Genomic DNA, 20199 nt, shown 5'->3' with positions numbered 1-20199 from the left:
TAAGGTTTTAGAAATAAATAAAATTTGCTACTCTTTTATTATTGTGGCTGCCATTTTGTTAACAGTCAGCCAGATTATCAATAAATAACCATCAAATGGGCAGCCAACCTAATTGTGATCATTTGTAGTTTTCCCTAAAAGATTTCACTCTTTTTGCTATCATGCAAGTGACTTGTTCTTGTTAAAAAGCCTGCCGACACAGGCGGGAAGAACAGCAGCACAAAAGAAGGGTGTAAATGGCCCTTCTGTTCTCAACAAAATTTCTTTAACAGAAAGGCATGTACACTACACAAAAAAAAATATACTCTCTACACCAAAAGAGGGGACAGTTCTATATCTCCCGTTCTACTGGGCCGATTGACGAAATTTAAATTGCGTTTTTCATGTTGCAAAAACATGATTAGGATATATTTATTAGATTTATATATAGCATTGTTCTAACACAGGTATTTTGGACACAAAATCGAACTTTTTCTGAAATAACATACCAATTTTTTTTCCCATGTTTCAATTTTACGACTCAAATTATGCCTAAATATTAAATTTTGTAAAATTTGGTGCGAAATTTATGGAGAAATTCAAAACTTTATCCTGGTCTATTTTTTTCAGTTTGCACCAAGAATAATTCACTGAACTTATTCTTAATATATGGCAAACTATTTTCCTTTTCCTTCCATTGTTCAGGAGCAGGAAAAAAGTAGGAATGATGTGACTTTTTTGTGTTTAGTCACATCATTCCTACTTTTTTACATTGTGCATGAGCGGAAAAAAATTCACAGCGTTCCTACTTTCAAATAATTTTAACAAAGTGCCTAAACCCATTTGATGTTATTATCGCTTTCAACAAATATGCCAAATTTCAGAATGTGCCAATATATAAATTCACATATATCTTCAAAAATTTTTAATAAAAAACTCATTTTTTGCAGGTATGCTTAGAAATGCATCTACTTTAAGATGATGGTAAACATTTTATAGATTATAATTCAAAATGTTTTTTGAAAAATTTGTAAAAATTATTTTAAAATGCAAATTTTAGAAATAAATCATAAAAGATGGGCGAATATTATTTAGAATGAACCTAAATTTTGAAATATGAAAAAAGGTTTAATTAAAAAAGAGATATTAATAAATATATACCAAACTCATTTAACATTGAGAAGCTAAAATTTTGAGAGCTAATTATTTGAAAACTACTTGTGTGATTTTTACAAAAACTTGGCAGTTTGGAGAAATGTGAGTATAATAGAATGGAAATGTGGGAAAAAATTGGCATGTCATTTCAGAAAAAGTCCGATTGTGTGTCAAAATACCTATATTACAACAATTCTCTATATAAATCTAGTCTATATCCTAAATCGCGCTTTCGAGACATGAAAAACACAATTTGAATTTCATCAATCGGCCCAGTAGAACGGAAGATATAGAACTGTCGCTTTCTTAGTCCAAAGGGACTTTGTCCCTGAAGGACTATTGTTTTCATTTCGCGATTTTGCGTTGATGTCTGTTTCACTTTTAGGACTTTGCCACCACATGTTAGACTCCTGCATTATATTTGAAGAAATTAAATAATGAAAAATCTGCATAAATGTGTGTATATTTCTCACATTGTGATAAAACAACTGGACATAGAGCCATCGAATTTTGAATGACGTAATCCTACTGTGAATATGGGCATGTGGAAGCCAAAATTTGAAATTTGGAATTAGTTTTATTATCGATTTCATATTTTGTAAAACTTTTAACGAATTTTTGAGTAACAAGCTCAACGATTTCAAAGCGAGCAATGGCAATATTGTACGGAAAAAACATTTTTATCTCTAGTGCCTGAGATTCTGTTTTGGAAATTCTGAAGATATGCTCAATTTAAAACTATTTTGTGATATTGCTCTTGAACTGAATTTTATGGTTTAAGTGCAAAGAACGTGATGTTTAATAAATAAAGGTACCACACAAAACGTTAATAAAAACACCCTTTTGGACGTAATCCATATTTTTATCTTTTTTTGGGGGGGAAGACACAGTGTACTTCATGTACAATAACACCCACTACTTGCAGTGAGAAATTTAAGGATAATTTAACAATAAAATCAAAATGGTAAATAGTGGTACTAAACTACACAATTTACTTAAAGCTGACAGTCTGACTCAAAAACCTACACTGGCGACAGATTTATTAAATATTCAGAATGTGTTGCCACAATTCAGATTAACAGCTAGAGGACCAGAAGAGCAAATTGCATTAACTAACAAAATCACACTCTATCTAACCTTCTTGTTTCGCCTGTTTAAATGCTCTCTTCACTTAACTTAGTTTACATCCTGGTGAGGAAATGCAAGGGGAAATAAGAGGTTCAGAAAAGATACCATAATTAGAATAATTAGTTATTCAAACTAAGGGGAACCTACATCTTCCCATGCCAGAATTTAACTATTCCATAACAGGCTTCAAAAGCCTGGATAAGATATTTAAATTCTAAACCTAACCATGAGTAAACCTTTTCAATTTAAATCTTAGCTTTCTTAATTTAAATTTTACAGACGATATTCGAGACACATCCATACAATTCTTCTTTTACACTTTTTTATCTTGTCTCCCCTCAGGTATCTAGAAAGAAAATAGTTTAGAACGAGTTAGAACATTTGACATATGCATTTAACTTGCAAGGTTTTAGACAATTAAAATGATAATTGTCTAAAACCTATGATACTAAATATATTTGATTTAGTATTATAGAGGCTGCATTAACTCATTTCATTTGTTCCAAAATTCTCTCCCGGGCTCTCCAGCATGTGTACTGAATATGAGAGTGTGTTTTCATGTAGAATGTATTCAACACTGCCATCTAACCTACATACTACTTGTTAAAAAGTAGATATACTAGGTCTCAGAAATTCACCCTACAGTCAATTCTCAGGCCTGAGAGGCTAATTCTAGTAAAAATTAGCTTAGTGTTGGTAGGAGCCTAACTTTGCATATATTCTCGAGCTAATTTTAATTTTTAACTGTCCATGCGAGTATTAACTTGAGTTGCTCTTTCATTCATGCATATTTAGTTACGTTTACAAGTATGCAAAATACTTTTAGCATTAACACAATTTACAAAACTTTTGCAGAGGCAATTTCTTACTCTCTACACCATTTTTTAATGCCAAGATGATCAGAAGTAGGTGAATCATATATTTCTTGCAAAATTCTGAGCTGCAAATTGGCTGGGATAACCAATCTTAGTTCACTACTCTCATTTGTTCTTTTAGTATAAAATAAGAGTTTATCAATTATATTGTAATTTTCTGCTCTATTCCTGATTGCCACTATATCTGACTGTTTGAAATTTTCTGGATCTTGCAAGTATTCATAAATATACCTATGTTCTGGATCAGTTTGTAATTCAGAAATAATAGTTTCATAGGAGTCTAAGATTTTCGATGTTAACATAGAACATTTTATGTCTTTTCCCTCCTTGTCTAGTTTTGTTAGAGATAAAACATCAGCTACCATATTATCTTTTCCAGGCATATGTTTGATTATGAAATTGTATTCTTGTAAATTCAAGGCCCTTCTGATCAACCAAAGAAATAAATTTTTGCCAGAGTATAATCAACCCACAGTAGCATGATAAAAATACATAATTATCGATGCCTTACCAAAATATACTGTAAACTTCTGCACTGTTGTGTAAGTTTCTGTGTCCATGGGCATGTAGTTTCGCTGTGTTTGATTAAGAGTTTTAGAAAAATAGGCTGCAGCTGACAATTCTGTATCAAAACAGTGCCTATAGCGTAATCTGAGGTGTCTGTCGAAATTTCAAGATGTTTGTCTCCCTCCAGGAATTTTAAAACTGGTGCTTATATTAACACAATTTCCAATTTCTTAAACCCGGTGTTAGCCTCAGCTGAACAAGAAAACTGTGCTTTCTTTCTCTTTAAAGCTTTTCTGCTATCTGTGCAAAGTCCTTTATGAATGTCCGATAGTACGAACACATGCCCAAGAATGAAGGTTTTTTTTTTTTTTTTTTTTGCTGTGTTTGGCAGTGGATAATTCTTTATAGCAATTATTTTTAAATCTTCCATTTGTATTCCCTTTTGAGAAATTTTACAGCCTAGGTACCTAAGCTCTTTTGCCGCAAATTTGCACTTGGGTGCATTCACTTTTAAGCCTGCTCCTGGGTTCTATTTTCAATTTCAGAGCTTCTTGTTGGAAGTTAAGCTCAGCTTCAGCTGTCTTGAGGAAATCTGTACCTAGAATTCTTGAAGCTTGCAAATTTGTTACAACAAAAAATATAGTTTTTTTAAATTCATTTTTGACGTGGACATTAAATGTGGCTTTGCGTAAACTGTGTACTTCTTGCCCTGAACTGCAATGGCTTTGTTATTTTCTAGGCTAAATAATCAATACCTTTTTAAATTGTTTTGAAAAAAATTTGCAGAAATAAAACCGGTTTTTTTTTTTTTTTTTTTTTTTTTTTTTTTTGTTCCTGTGTGTCTAACAAGGCCTGTATTGACACATCATTTAATAAAATTTGAATAACTAGTAAGGCCAAATTTTTTGTTATCACCATGTTTAAATGTAATTTAGAAGAATTTTTATACAAGCGAGGTGGCTGCACCCTCCTTTCTTCACCACCCCAGCTTAGTTTAACTGTTGTTTTACTTCCCCTTTTCAATCGTACAGCCTATTTTGGCAATCAGCTATATTTTTATTATTGTCTTGAAATTTTTTACTGCTGTTAAATTTTCTCGTGTTTTCTGAAATCAGCCTAACTGCTTGTTAAATTTTTGGATGTAACCTATTGTATGCATACTTTCAGCTACCCTTCAACTTTCAAATTTAACCACCGGTTCAGTCAATTCTTCCAAGATGCTGGGGTTTCTCAATTCTATGAAATCTTGTATCTATGGCAGTAGTCAGGGCAAAATAATATGGATAATTTTGGTATCGGGCCTTTTCCCATACAGTAGATTAGTTATTTTCACATTCCTTAAAATAAATTCTCTTAATTCCTCAATTTTAAATTGACATTTGCCGTACAACTTTGCTTTGATTTTTGCTCTGTCTTTGACCACGGGGAATGCATTTTTGAAGGCATATTTGAAATTGACAAACGTATATGTGTGGCTGCCTATTTCACCCAGTAGAAATTTTCCAATCCCTTTAAACCAACGTACTGCCTGTCCTTGTAAGGCAGTCGCCGCTATTGTTATCTTTTGCACTTTCAGGACCTGGTACAACAAAAGTGGTTGTCCAGCTGCCAAGAAGTTTGTGACTGACATTCTTCTGTCGAATGTCAGGTTTTAACAGAGGCCTACATTTTGTCTACCAGGAAGCCAAACCTGGGGTTTGCGATGTGTTAATTGACATCAGTGAATGGGGCCAGCTCAAATGTTGCTTGACTTTCGGCCAGTAGTCTGGATATTTTCAGGCCTCACCTGTAAGATTTACTCTTTTTACTATTATGCAAGTGACTTGATCTTAGTAGGAAGCCTGGCGACGTTTCGCACACATGTGAAGAATGACAACACAAAAGAAGGGTGTAAATGACCCTTAATAAAAAGGCACATACTTTGTGCTCACACTAACACTGACTACTTGCAATGAGGAACTTAAGGATAACTTAACGATAAAGTCAAAATAGTAAATAGTAGTGCTAGACTACATAATTTACTTAAAGGCTAACAAGCTGACTCAATAACCTACACCGGTGATAAGACTTGAATAAATGGACAGAATGCATAGCCGCAACTAAGATTCACAGCTGGAGGACAGAATAGCAATGTGTGCTAACTAGCAAAATCATGCTCAGTCTAACCTTCTTGTTTCACTCTGTAAATACTCTCTTAACTTAATTCACATCCTGGTTAGGAAATGCAAGGGAAATAAGTTCGGAAAAATACCAGAATTAAAATAATTGGTTATTCAAACTAAGGAAAACCCTACAATTCAAGATCAGAAGAGCTTTCAGTAAACCACATTATCATATTTTCTTTTTCATATAAATATTAAAAATTCTTGGTCACTGAATATTCTTTCATCATGAAACATGTTATACATGTGTAAACTTTTTTTTTTCCCTTTTTTATGTTGTTGTGACTTAATCTCACTTGTCTGAAGTATTACCAAAACAAACCCACAAAATTCACTGTGGCAAGGAGTGCAAGATTGCGCCTGTCGTTGGTGAGAGTCTTGAGCATCATATGAGTGACAGTATGACTCCCAATTTTGAAAGAGAGCACCCCGGGGTGGGACTGGTGCAAGGGTCTCCCACTCCTCTTCCTCTACCATTTTTTAAAGTGTTTCATTTGACAAGAAATGAAAAGGATGCTATATCTTGCTTCCAAGAAGGTACCTTACATTTGAATATGCAAAAGTACAACTTGGAGGTGCAACGTGAAGAATTCCAAATAAAAGAAAAGCAAAATATTTTACTTCTGGTTCATAGATTTCAAAATACTGTATGCTCATCGAGTTATTTATTGTTGGGAAGAGGAACTGACGTCAATTAACTGGTGCAAGAAGTAACTCAGCCTTTACGAAAATACAACTATTGACTGGAACAGTTATGCTCCTGGTTAAATAAACAATGAGAAGTGTATTTTCTATATCTAATCTTACAATCAAATGAGTAAATATGTGTCCTAAATAAGTTATGGACATAAATAGAAGTCTGTTTTCATGGTTAAAAAAAATTATGCCAGTTTTATGCCCAGCTAGGTTCTTCTACAGTACTGAATATTTGGTGAGTTATATGAGGAATTCTTTCTCACTCAGATTCTGACTAGGGAAGACATCACATTCATGATAAAATTCTTTGACCATAAACAAGGGAGGTTATAAAGCAGAGGAACTTGAAAAAGCAGATTAGAGACATTTTGCTGTGAAACATAAATTTCATTTAGTTTATTCAGCTACAGCTGCCATACACAAAATGCTGAAAAACTGTAGCATTTTGCTAAATGGCAGCATAAGAGTAAGCAATGCAGAGTTTGTCATCATCATGAGGTTACATTGCAGAGTTCATGTGGCAAAAGTCCTTAGGATGACAAAATGCTTCTGGTGGCTTGTGAAAAGTAATCACAGGGACATGGTAAGTGCAAAGTGTATGCGAGAAGTAAATATGAACTTGATGATAATCCTGCTACCAATTTGGTTTTTTGAAAAAATGGAGTCATAATAGAGAAGAGCCTAAAATTTAGTTTCATTATTACTCATTTCAGTAACTTTTGAATAATAATTTAGTTAGGTTGCTATTTTTAAAATTCTTCTTAACTATTAAAAACATTAAAAAACAAGCTATGTTTTAATAAATAATATTAGGAGCTATTTATAAGCTATTATTTTTCATCATCATGAGAAAAGTCATGTGAAGGCTTGAAAATTATGGTTTGTATCAGTTAAAACAGTTGATATTAAGAAAAACTATATAAAATGTTTTGAAATTTTTATAAGTATTAGAAGTTAAGTTTTTTGGTGGAAATAATATCTTCATTTTCAGAAACTATTTCTTCAATTACAGTAACTTTGATAGTCTGTATCAAATTTCTATTTTTGTCAGTATAACTTTCTCATTCATTGCATTCTTTAATCCACTGATTTTCTATTTCATTTCTTTCTTCACTTCACTGGATTTTTTCTCAACATCAATGATTGTTACAGTATTAGATTTCTGAGTGGTGGCTCACCTTTTGCTGGTTGTGATGATATATGTAATCAATTTCTGTTGAGCTTTCATGCTTTTGATAACTGAAATTCAAAAAGATCTGGTTTCTAATAATAATAATTTTTGTGTTCCAGAATATTTGCACTTAATCTTTTGAATAAATACAGTCCATGAAAAAATGTGATGGAAATTTAAATTGTATCAAATCTTTTAATGAATACAGTCTGTACAGTTGTTAAATGAAAGTAAAATATAGCTCTGTTATACTGAGTATGCCACATAAGTTACTCTATCAACTAGAGACAATTTTTTGTAAATTTTTTCTTAATATACAGAAATGCTAAAGATAAAAGCAGTTGAAATTAGATGATGTAGAACATGTGAAGCTGTAATTTCTCTAAATTTCTTTTCTTGAGCTAAGGCAAGAGACTGTAGTTCACCAACTTCACCAACCATTCACCAGTAGTAACAAGTCTTACATTTGAGATTTTCTTGCTTTCAGAATTCCATTTGCTTCCATTTAGCAAATGGAATTTTGAACTCCCCTGCCCCATATTACCATTCTCACTGGCTGTAGATATACAGAATTGAAATTTCAAGAAACTTCCCTTAGTCACAAATTTGGCAATATCCCACCAAATGTTGTTCATTGACTTGTAGATAAATATGTTGCTGAGTATAGCAAATTTTAAAATATGATATCTTCAGTTCTGCATGGAAGTATGTGTAGGTTGTGAATGATTCAGTTTATAACGTATATATTAAAACATGATAAGCTACCCAACCGGGATAGTGGTTAGTGACTCTGCAATACCAAAGGGCCCGAGTACAAATCCTGCAGAAAGCTATTTGTAAATGTATAGTGTCTGCACGACATGAAGACATTCTAAATATGTGGTGAGCCGTAAGTCCTCTCAAAAGGTTGAAGAGGTATGGGAGGCTTTCGGACCCATCCTCCCAGGGTGCTCTCTTTCTCAAAATTGGAAGTAGAACTAAGTTAAAGCTGTGCTGTCACCTGTATGGTGCTCAAGACTCTTGCCAATGACAGGCACATTCAACTGCTTCCCATGAAGAATGCTGTGGGCTTCTGCTGACCATTGTCAGACAAATGAGATTGGTAACAACAATAACAAAGTATGATCAGTCAGTCATACATGTAGATGAATGGCAATTATATTCAAGTTTGTAACAACATGATATGTGAAACAAATATACTTACATTTTTAATAACCCAATATAAAAAATAGTAAAATTTACAATAATGTAAATTAAAATCTTACCCTGATTCACAACCACATTAATATTTATGTATGCAACAATATTAAAACTTTAAAAGCACAATTATGAATCAATTAATTTATTACTAATTGGATGATTTATTTTATTAATGTGACTGTTTCCCTGTCACAAAATAGTGACAGGAAAAAAGTCTGATAGGACAAATACTGATACAAACAATAAATGCATTTCACCTTTGATCTTTGGATTTAATTTTAATTAATGTTTTGTTAATACCTAACTATTAGCATAAGGTCTGGTTTATAATTGTCATAACCTCTTCATGAATATTATTATCAAAAATATGGTGGCCCATGAAAAGCCAAGTCGTAAGACCACTGAGCACTTGTAATTTAACCCAGGTCCAGACCCTAGCAAACAAGCTGGATGCATTGAAGTTTTCATTTTCTCTGTGTATAATGGGAAAATGACACAGTTTTCCTTAGACAGTCCTCCACAAAGGCATTCCATCCATTAGACAAATATACGTCATGAGCTTTACCATAATTTAATCCAACTCCATAACATGGTGCATACTGCTTTTTTTAATCTAAAGTTATTAATTTGGTGAAGTTTGCATTGAAATTACAAAAATACCATAATTTTGCCAATCATTTCATTACATATTTTAAATGTAATTTATCTTAGCTCTGCAAGTTATGGTGATGCAACCAGTCCAAGTGGATGCCAGAAATGTAACTGTAATGGCCATGGTGATAAGGAACTGGGATACTGCAATTCTACTACAGGTTTATGTTTTTGTTTGGATAATACAATTGGTCCTAAATGTGAAAAATGCAAAGATGGTCACTATGGAAACCCAAGGTAAATAACAGTGTTAGTCTTTAGAAAAAGTGTTTCATCAAATATTTTAATCTTTCATTTTATGTAATTAATTTTATTAAATAATTTGTCTAGCATGCAATGCAATATAGAATTATGATTTCTGTATATACCAGTATAGCGAACTTGATTTATAATGAGCAAAATTTTGTGTTCCATCCTGTTTCCCATACACTTACCCCTCATTTATGGAGGTTTAAATTTTGGAAAATATACATGTGATTAATATATATTAGTTAAAAAAATATAAGAAACACGAATTTAAAAACCAAAAATTAATTTCTCAACCTGTTTGATAGCTGAACACTTCACATGCAAAGCAACATCACATTTTTCATACCAAAAAGTGGTGTTCTTATGACATTGGGCACAGTGTGTTTGTTTTGACCGTTTTATTATCAAATGATTCATTCCATCATAGCATGAATCAATATTGTATTTTTCAGAAGGTCTTCATTTTTGTTCCAGTTTCACAGGATGGCCATGAGTCTCCAAATAATGGTATGTCACTCATAGATGAAACTCCAGGAAAAATCTTTGACTTCTCCTCATGTGCTTTATACTGTTGCCAAGCATTTTATAAGACCAGTTCAAAACAGAACAAAAGTGGACTTAAGTACTATGGATTGATACTTATTAGTGTTTTCATCAGCTCTGCCCATGCCTTCCATAAATTGATTATACAGTTTTATCAAGTTTGGCTGCTGGACTTGAATCTTCTTTTTCTGTTTCTGAGAATAATGATTGACAGGGGCTCCAGATGATGCAACTGTTAGAACACTGTTGGTATGCCATCTGCAAATGATAGTGCTTTTTCTATCAGTTAGATAATCATATTTGCCTCTTTTTTTCTTCTATAGAACACCATCTGATTCTAGTGGACACTTATCAATATGATCTTTTCACACCATAACCTCTTGCCTGATGACCTGTTGAACTGAGCTTGTTGAGCAGTGAATTACTAGTGAAAATGTTAGTTCAGGTTTCTGAATCCAGTCCCGATAACAGATCAGTTCCCATTTTAAGAACTTAAAGCATTTTTGTTTATGAGATAAATATAGAATTTTTTATATGCATTTTTTAGGGGGAAAGGTCACTTTTATTGTGTTAAAACTTCAAAATTTTTATATTTAAGGTTTGTGTACTTTTTTTGCTGTTAATGTTTGAATTTCTGCAAAAGTTTTTGTACTGCTCTAACTTATGTATTTTTACATTAAATATAGGAATGGTGGTGAATGTTTTGAAGAATGTCATCCTAGAAAAGTGATCACAAATGCATTTAAAGGGAAATTTGGTAGTCCATCATTTTCTTACCCTTCACAAGATTGTCTTTGGCTTTTAACTGTCCACTCTGTCATCGACATGAAATCACTCTTAGGTCCCATGCAAAGGTAATATGTGTATGATGTGTGTTGAGGTGTGGAAAATAAAATTTATCTGTAATTTGTAAAAATGCTTTGTCTTCTTTTTAATTTGATCATTCTTCTTTTCTCTTTTAAAAATAATAAAATGCTTGTAATAAATCTTTCTGAGGTATGTCATTCCAGAATTATATCATATGGTTCTCACATAATGCAGTTCAAGCACATATTTAATAGCAAAAGTGAAAGTAAAATTTTTGTCCAATAGTATTCAAACCAAAACTTTAATTAACTTATAGTAAAAAAGCAATATTGTGTGCTTCACTGAAAAATTAAGCAATCCCACTATTTCGTAATCTGCTACAACTATATAATCTTTCTTTTAATGCTTCTTTTTGACAAGAAATGCTGCATAAGTTTTAAATAATTTAATAGTGAGTTTACTCGTTTTAATGCTTTAAATTACTTCATTATGAACAGATATATTATTCTATAAATTATACTTAAATAAAGTTTAACTACAGAACTTCATGATTGCCTGTCATTGAAAAGAAAATCATGAACTTGCTTACCTCTTCAATATCACCACCCTAAATTTATATCATATATATAGATAGATAGATAGATTATTTTTAAAAATTAAGTATAAAATTGTTACAATGGTACAGTGGCTTAGAGAATTTATTAATCAAAATTAAATATATGAAAAACAAAATTCAAAATAGAATAAAGTTGTAGTGCACATTAAAAAAAAAAAGGTGTATGTTGAAGAAAGTAGTAAAGATCTTTTGTGCTATGAAAACTGTCTTGCACATCTAAATTTGCTTCAAAACTTCTGTTAATTTTACTGTTGATTCCATTTCTGGAGAAATATAGGATGGGTCATAAAATTTTCTACCTCATTGTGAAAAACTTAATAATTGGAAGAACTTTTCTGATATTTAAAGGAAAAGTTTCAACCATCAAAAAATCAGTTTTTTTAAATTTATTCTTAAAAAATACATTATACTTTTATGATAAATTTAAAGCAAATCCTTTCAGACTCGGATGCAAATTAAGCTTAGAGTGGAGGGGGGTAGGCTACTCCCCCCTTTTTTTATTTGTTTGTGTGTGTATGTGTGTAATACATTGCCAGCCATTTATTGGAATGTTTTGGCAAAGAAATAAATTCTCTAATTTACTAAATTGATTAAACAAGTTTTCTTTATTTCCAGCAGGTACAGTTTGTTGTTTGCATTCAGAATTGCATCAAAGAAATTATTATTGTCTGTGGGTTTTATATACCTCCATAAGAAATCTGTTAAATAGATAGCAAGTGACTTCCTTTAAACCAGTTACGGAGCTGAACTAATTCTTTAGTTACCAATTGCCTTCAAATTTTTGTAGGCTATGCCAATTCATATATTAAAGAGCCAATCACATTTTCATTTTATATATGCTTTGTTAAAGTATATGAAAATTGAATTTTCTTGAACATATGAATTTTGTATTTATATCAAATCTTTAGTGCATAAAAATCGTAAATGTGCAATTTTTCATAATTGTAAAGTTTTATCCTGATTAAAGTTTCTGTGTGAACTGTAAGCATTTACATTGAATAGCTTTCAAACGTTTTTATTTAAAAATTCATATAATGAACGATAACAGTGAGTAAACTTTTACTCTTCTGCTTCTTGCCCCCCCCCCTCTTTTTTAGCATTGTCTCTTGGTCTGATGGCAATGTTTAGCCATTTTAAAGAATTAGGTTTTAGACTTTTGTAAAAGTAAAGATCATTTTCAAATTAGCTGTCATTTCAGAAACATTTAAAATGTTGTTTCATTAAGTTTAAATGTGTGATGCCTACAGCTGTTTAGCAAATTTTGTTTCTTTTCTTGCAGGTGAAGAAGATATTTATCATCTTTGAATAAATAATAATCTGGAATAAATATTAGGACATGTCTGAAACTATCCAAAATTGATATTAGAATCCAAAATTGTCTGTGCCTTAAGAAAGATTGAATTTTTTTCTCTAAAGCAAAAAGCTGATTTGTGTAATTTTACTCTGAAAGTTTTGATCATTTTGAAATCATTTTAATAAAGCCTTTATAACATTCTAATTTATCACAGACTTAAGCACAGTTAATTAACCATATTCTTAGTAAAATGCTCTATGTGTTTTATATTTGTTTATAACTTTTTGGAAAAACTGTATAGAATGTTTTATGGGTAATAAAAATTCAAGCTTTATATGTGACATTATTTTAATGCAAAAGAAGTATGGAGCATACCATGTGATAGTAGACATGTGATTAATAATTTTTTATGTAACTAGTTTCTAGTAAAATGACATTTTGTTGCATGTTACTCCATATTTGTTATTAAATATCTGTAATCTCATAAATTGTTTAATAGTAAGATTAAACAAATAACATTAAAAAAACAAAAGTTACTCTAGAATATTTCCGATGAGCTTTGTTCTGAACTATACTCTGAAAATAAAAATCTAGTAAAATGACATTTTGTTGCATATTACTCCATATTTGTTATTAAATGTCTGTAATCTCATAAAATGTTTAATAGTAAGGTTAAACTAATAACATTAAAAAAAACAAAAGTTACTCTAGAATATTGGCAATGAGCTTTGTTATGATGTGTACTCTGAAAATAAAAATGTCCTGATAATAATCTGTTCTTCAGTCACATTAAAAAATTAATTTTGAGAATTGATTTGTCAGAAATAAGGTACAGATGTTTTTCCTATAAATTGTTATAAAAGCTTGCGTTAAAAAAATCTTGGTTTTGGCAGAAATTCTAGATAACTAAATTCAAAATATTGAGATCTGCCTGTGACCAGTATGTTTTCCTTCATAAAAATTATGTTTCAGTTTTGATTAAAAATTAGGTTATTAAGATATGCATATGAAGAAATTGTTTTATTGCTTTAAAATTTTATGTCAGATTTGATTAAGGATTAAGTATATTTGAATACAAAGAAATACACAAGGGCCATCTGCCTAAGAGGAAGAATGCCGTAGTAAAGGATTTTCTAAGGGAAACTAACTTGTCTTCACATTACACATGAAAAAATTTGGAGAAAATCATGAAAACCAACCATACAACAAGCCTGTTCACCTGGTTCACCAAACCCAAAATTCCCCAACATTCAGTGGTCTGAGCCACTTGGCCACTAGTGGCACTAGATTTGATGAAAAATGCATTCTCACCCAAAATTTTATTTTGAGTCTTTTTTCCCTTAGAATGTACACAATTCTTTTATATTTAATGCATTATAATTATCAGTGATAATTATATATTATGATATTTTATAAATTTCATTTCTCTTCTCCTAGATATGTTATCAGATTATGATTATAAGTTAAGTTTGGAGAAAAAAGTCTTCATATTCAAATATTTGCTTTCCAATTTCAGCACAGGAAGTTTTCTGCAAGTAACCATATATAAAGACATAAATGTACCTTGTCCACACAATCACATATATGTGTATGATGGTCTTCCTAATTTTGTGGCATCTGGACACCCAAATATTCTTCTTGGTGCATATTGTGGCTCTAATCTAAGTGAGCCTATCATAGCTACTGCATCCTCTGGCTATCTTACCATCCATTTCAAACGAGATAAATTAGCCCATGGGTTCAATGCTTCATATGCTAGAGTTCACAAAAATATCACATCTTCCAGTCAAGAACTTTGTAACAGTACTTTGTCGGTTTCTGCAAATGGCACATCTTGCATATCTGCCAGCTGCCCTAATAATTGTTCCAGCTCAAATCAAGGAAAATGTGTTAAGGTAAGTTATTTTATAAAGGTAAAAATTATATAATTGATCTGTACATATTCCTCTGCTGTATATTCTGTAATTATGAACTGATGTCTGATACTGTGTATACATATTGTTGTGTGTGTATGGGTTAATAATAGACTGAATGCACACAGAACCTATGCTAGCTCAATAAAATTTATTTTACTAAAAGGAATGCTTTATAGTTCTGGAACATGCCACAGAAATACTCATACAGCTCCTCTCAGTATCCCAGAGCACATTTAGAAGTTACATTTTGAACTACTAAGAACATTAAGCATAGTGCAAAACAAAATGCATCTAAAGAGCGGAGCTCATACGGACTTATCTCAGTGCTGTGTAGTCGACTTTGAACTGAGGACTGATGCTCTCTTTGGGCTTATATAGTTTTACCCTAGCAGCGAGAAATCTCTGGTACCTTCCATTTCTTGAAATTACTAGGAAACATATACATTTAAAGTTACATATAAAGGTGGGGTACAGTTACACATATGGATTAATTGCAGTACCAATTATAATTTTACATGCACTGGACCAAAATGTTGCTAAATAATGGTAAGTTTGTGACTTTGGGCCAAATTTGACGACAAAAATTAGTTGCCAAAACCATAACCAGCTTGGTGATATCTTGCCAATTTAGTAACTTAATGTTAAATAGACTTGCGCAAAGCTTCGCCTTTTTCAGACTTTTCATGTTACATTATACAAAATTTGTGACAATATATTTTTTCACATGGCTATCAAAATTGTAATTAATATTCATAAATTGTGCTTTAACATGTTTTGGATTTAGTGAGCTGAGAATTTATTATTTCTACAGAAGATTTCCAAATTTATTTTCATTTTTTGTAGTCTTATTAGATTATTAATACTGTATTAAATGTGCTAAAGTATTTTCTTACCTAACTAAATGTTTTAATGTAAGTCTTGTATCATGAATAAATACATGTCGTATAACAAATTTCTTATAAATCTGCAGCAGATGTCTTTCAATGCTAAACAAATGGAAAGCACTTAAAACTGTAAACAAATTTTCATTTTCAAAAGTATATTCAGGAATAATCAGATAGTCTCTCCTCATAATTCTCATAATTATTAAAGTTGAAAATTCAAAGGGTGTTTTTTTTTTTTTTTAAGAAAACAGCCAAATTTTACTATTGTTACTTGTATATATGATGCCAAATACATAATTAATTTTTTGCAGATGTATGGTATATGTGTTTGTACAAATGGCTTTGGAGGAAATGACTGTTCAATTAAGTCATCAGTGCATCATTTAGTATGGTCTACCATGTACATCTACCAACAAACTATTCGAAATGATTCAATCATCCATTTGCCTTCAGGAAGGATAGGGCATTCTTTAATAGCATTGAAAGATGTGCACTCTGAACATCTGTTGCTCTTTGGAGGATATTCTTCAAATTTTGGATGTTTAAATGATCTTTTTATTTATAACACATCTAGCCACTTATGGATGGAAGTGAGTATATTTATGTTTATTACATATTTGTTTAATTTTAATGTGTTTTTAAGTACGTTTGTTTTTACAGCTAAGGTTTTTCCTTTTTCAATTAGTGTGATCTTTTTCTAACAAATGTTTTTCTTCTCATTCTGTCCTTAAATTGTTATTTCATCAAATTTAACAGTCAGTGCATTGGAATTATCTTAATGCTTCATAATATAATAATTAAAGATATGTCTGCATTACTGTTTATTCTAATTAATTATATTAAAAATGAATTCATATCATAGTATTATAATGTATTATGGATTTATTAAGATTTCCTTAAATAAGAAAGCAAAATGAGTGGTAAAAATTTGAAATTTTATGCATGATTGATGTGAATAACAAAAATTTATGGTGAAAATAAACAGCTAAAAGTAACATAGAAAATATAGAAATGAGCTGAAATTCTCCTTGACATATGTAGAATATCATGGGTCAGAAATCATTCAAAGTGTAAAATAGTAAATACTGAGTAGTCAGGTCAGTAGCACAACAGTTTAATGCATTCTCAACTGAACTGTGGCTTTCAACAGTATCTGATTCATACCATTAGCTAAGAGGGGAAGAGTACTTCTGGAAATTTGTAGTCTTTTCTAGAGCCTGAAAAATGTATTTTTCTAGGAATTTCCCAAATGTTGCCAAAGACTTTAAGGGGTTTGTGTCTATATCCTTAGTTTTCTTGAGCTGTCTTTATAAGTCCAATGCCATTTAACTCTTAAATAATATAGGAATTAAATACATGTAAATAAAATAAATGGTCACAAATTCTAGATTAACAAAGTACATAATAAATAAAGTTATCACGCAGATTGTGTTAAATTAATAAACTGACGAGCTTACATACAACAATACTTAAAAATATATGAATGTATATAAATAATACATATAAAGAAATGTAACTTAAAAAATGTATATAAATAACCAATCTTATTTGTATAAATTATAGCATTATCTTCCCTACTCAAAATGAGAACACTTTCGATGTAAATGAATATGAGGTATGGGTGCTGGATCTTGTCTCTCATTCATGAAATGAATGCATCTATTTTTGCTTTTGTTCTAATATATTAAAAAAATTTAAGATTATTCTGTATTGTAATTAAAATATGATTTTCAGATAAGAAAAATGTTTTGATCATATATATGTATATGTTTATATGTTACTTTCCTTCTAACATGTTAAAAAAATTCTTGACGGCATTTTTTTTCCATCATGGTTAAAATATTTTTCTTATCTGAAAATCTGTAAAATATATTTCACATTCTTTTCATAGAATAAAAGATTTATTTAGATATATTCAGAATCAGTAGTATGCAATTCATTATTAATTTTTTAATTAGTATTCATGTGTAAAGTTTAGTCATTTAACATTTCTATAGGTAATTTTACAATTCTAAATCAAATATGTATCATTTAATATATTTTATATATGTAGAATCAGCCATATTATTAGACTCTGAAGGAAAATTTCCAAAATTATTAGATTTAATGTAATTTAATTTTTATTAAATATAAGTATTTCAACATAATAGCAGTAATTTAATGCTTTATATGGAAAATATCTTTATAATAGAATCATATTTGAATAAAGCTGCAGATGCTTTCTACTGTACTCCATGCTAATTTTTTGCTTTATTTTTATTTTATAATCGATCGCAAATTGTCAATTAGAATTTTATCTCGACTGTCCTGATCAAGGCAATATTTTTACTTTAATTTATAGGCAAAAGAATTAGAAGTATTTATCTCTTTGCGGCATAGCATATTATTATGCATGATTATTATGCATAATATATTGTTATGTGTGCACCTTTCCTTTCCCCCCCCTTCCAGAATACCATTCTTATATTTGATGCTAAAATTGTTTTCTTAAATCAATATAATTTAATTTAATTATTTCTGCAATATATAATCTACTTGAAATGCTTTACAAAGTGTGCTAAATATACTCTAGCTTTAAAGGCATCTTCTTGTCATCTATAAACACATTAGACTATTTTTTCATTAATATAGAAGGTCAGTTCATAACTTAAACATCCTTAAAATTTGTTAATCATATTTTTTGAATTTTTACCATGAAATATGTAAGTATGTGAAATATTTAAGTATTTTGAAAATTAAGATTTTAAATGCAATTGAAAATAAAGGCAACAAAATGAAATTGAATAGTATTCATTCATGCATAGTAAAATGTCAGAGGATGTTTTACTTACTTTATCCCAGTCTTTAAGATTTTCAACCTAAATATATCTTTTAGTTGTAGCAAATTAATTTTAGCCATGTTTCTTGGCCAGCAAACTTTTAAATATGTTATTAAACGGTTTTTTTCTATATTTCAAAGTCCATGAAAGTTAATTATTTTTTTTAATTTCTTGAAAATATTTTTCAGTTTTGTAAGCCAATTTTTATCAGTTTTCTTTACATTCATCTTGTGCCACCCAGATGGTATAGCGGTTAAGGAAGCCTATTACGGTACCGTAGAGCCTTTGTTCAAATTTTGGAGAAGGCATGGATGCATGGAAATGCGTAGTGTTTGTGTGGCATGGGAGCACTCTAAATAGGCAGCTAGCCAAAAGAGACCCGTGGATCTATACCCCTCAGCAGAGTTGCCAACTCTCCCGATTTAGGCGGGAGACTCCCGATTTTCGACCGCTCTCCCGCCAACCCGATTTACAATATATTTCTCCCGACTTTTTCTTATTCTTAATATTTCTCACGATTTTTATGGAACTTGGCTTAATACTTCGTTATATGAACAAAAAAAAATGTGATTTTGGACGTCTGAAAGCTGAATTTTCTCTTGATTATATCTAAAATGAAACCTTGCGAATCAGATGAGAATTTCTGCTTTGTGATTGACAGCATACGTATCCAGAAACGTCGTTCTCCAGTTCTCCAATGGGCATCGAGCTCCACTGCATGTCATCTGGCATATATTAGCCAATGAGCATAAAGCAAGCTCAAGGCAGTTGGCCGTTCTTTCGCTATTTCGTTCATTTTGTCCTGAGTTGTGTGAGTACATGTGCTTTTAGGAAATAGTTTTAGAAATTATCGTCTTTTGATATGTCTGCGAGAAAGGTGAAATACTCGTGCACGTTTCAAAAATCATACACAGTTGACTTTCCTTCCATTATTTCTTCAAGGAAGTGTAATAAATTTGCGATGTGTACCATCTGTCGTTGCGATTTTTCGATTTCGCTTGGTGGAAGGGCAGATGTTCTCAAACATGTGCGTACACATAAACACAAGGACAACATGAGTTATTTTGAAAAAACGAAAAATTAAATTTTTCTTCGGAAACAAAAGACCAAAAAGTGATTAATGCAGAATGTCTGTTCTCTGCCTTTTTACTGGAGCACAACCTGCCACTGAATGCATCGGATCACGCTGTAGCTTTATTTAGAAAAATGTTTCCCGATAGTGAAATCGCTAAGAAATACTCAAGTGCAAGGACCAAAACAGGTGCAATTGTTAAAGAAATGGATTTGAAAAATAAATCTTCAGTTATTGATTGCATTAAAACAGCTCCGTTCTGCCTCTCTACGGATGGAAGCAATAATACCAATTCAAAACTGTATCCAATTGTTGTTTCTTTTTTTAATACAGAGTCTTCAGAAATTGAGTGCAGTTTACTTTCTGTCCCCACTTTAGAAGGACATTTGACAGGCTTTAATATAGCACAGCTAATTATTAAAATTTAAAAGAAAATGCAGTCCCTCTCAATAATTGCTTAGCAGTTGGTGCCGAT

At 31.1% G+C, this 20199-nt stretch overlaps 1 protein-coding gene across 1 annotated transcript in view; it reads left to right on the top strand.

Annotated features, from left to right (window-relative positions):
- Megf8 (multiple EGF like domains 8) overlaps window positions 1-20199 on the top strand; it is a 251267-nt gene that overhangs the window by 122903 nt on the left and 108165 nt on the right. Inside the window, exons 17-20 of the mRNA XM_085820327.1 lie at window positions 9585-9761; window positions 11003-11170; window positions 14550-14928; window positions 16145-16423. Of these exons, the coding sequence (XP_085676453.1) occupies window positions 9585-9761; window positions 11003-11170; window positions 14550-14928; window positions 16145-16423 (1003 nt within the window). The remainder of the gene's footprint in view (window positions 1-9584; window positions 9762-11002; window positions 11171-14549; window positions 14929-16144; window positions 16424-20199) is intronic.

Source organism: Stegodyphus dumicola, chromosome 7, assembly GCF_044657685.1.
Source record: "Stegodyphus dumicola isolate Sdum_Otavi_A_Nest chromosome 7, ASM4465768v1".
Classification (NCBI taxonomy): domain Eukaryota; kingdom Metazoa; phylum Arthropoda; class Arachnida; order Araneae; family Eresidae; genus Stegodyphus; species Stegodyphus dumicola.
The sequence above is the reverse complement of the archived record's forward strand: the minus strand, read 5'-3'. Positions and strand labels throughout refer to the sequence as shown.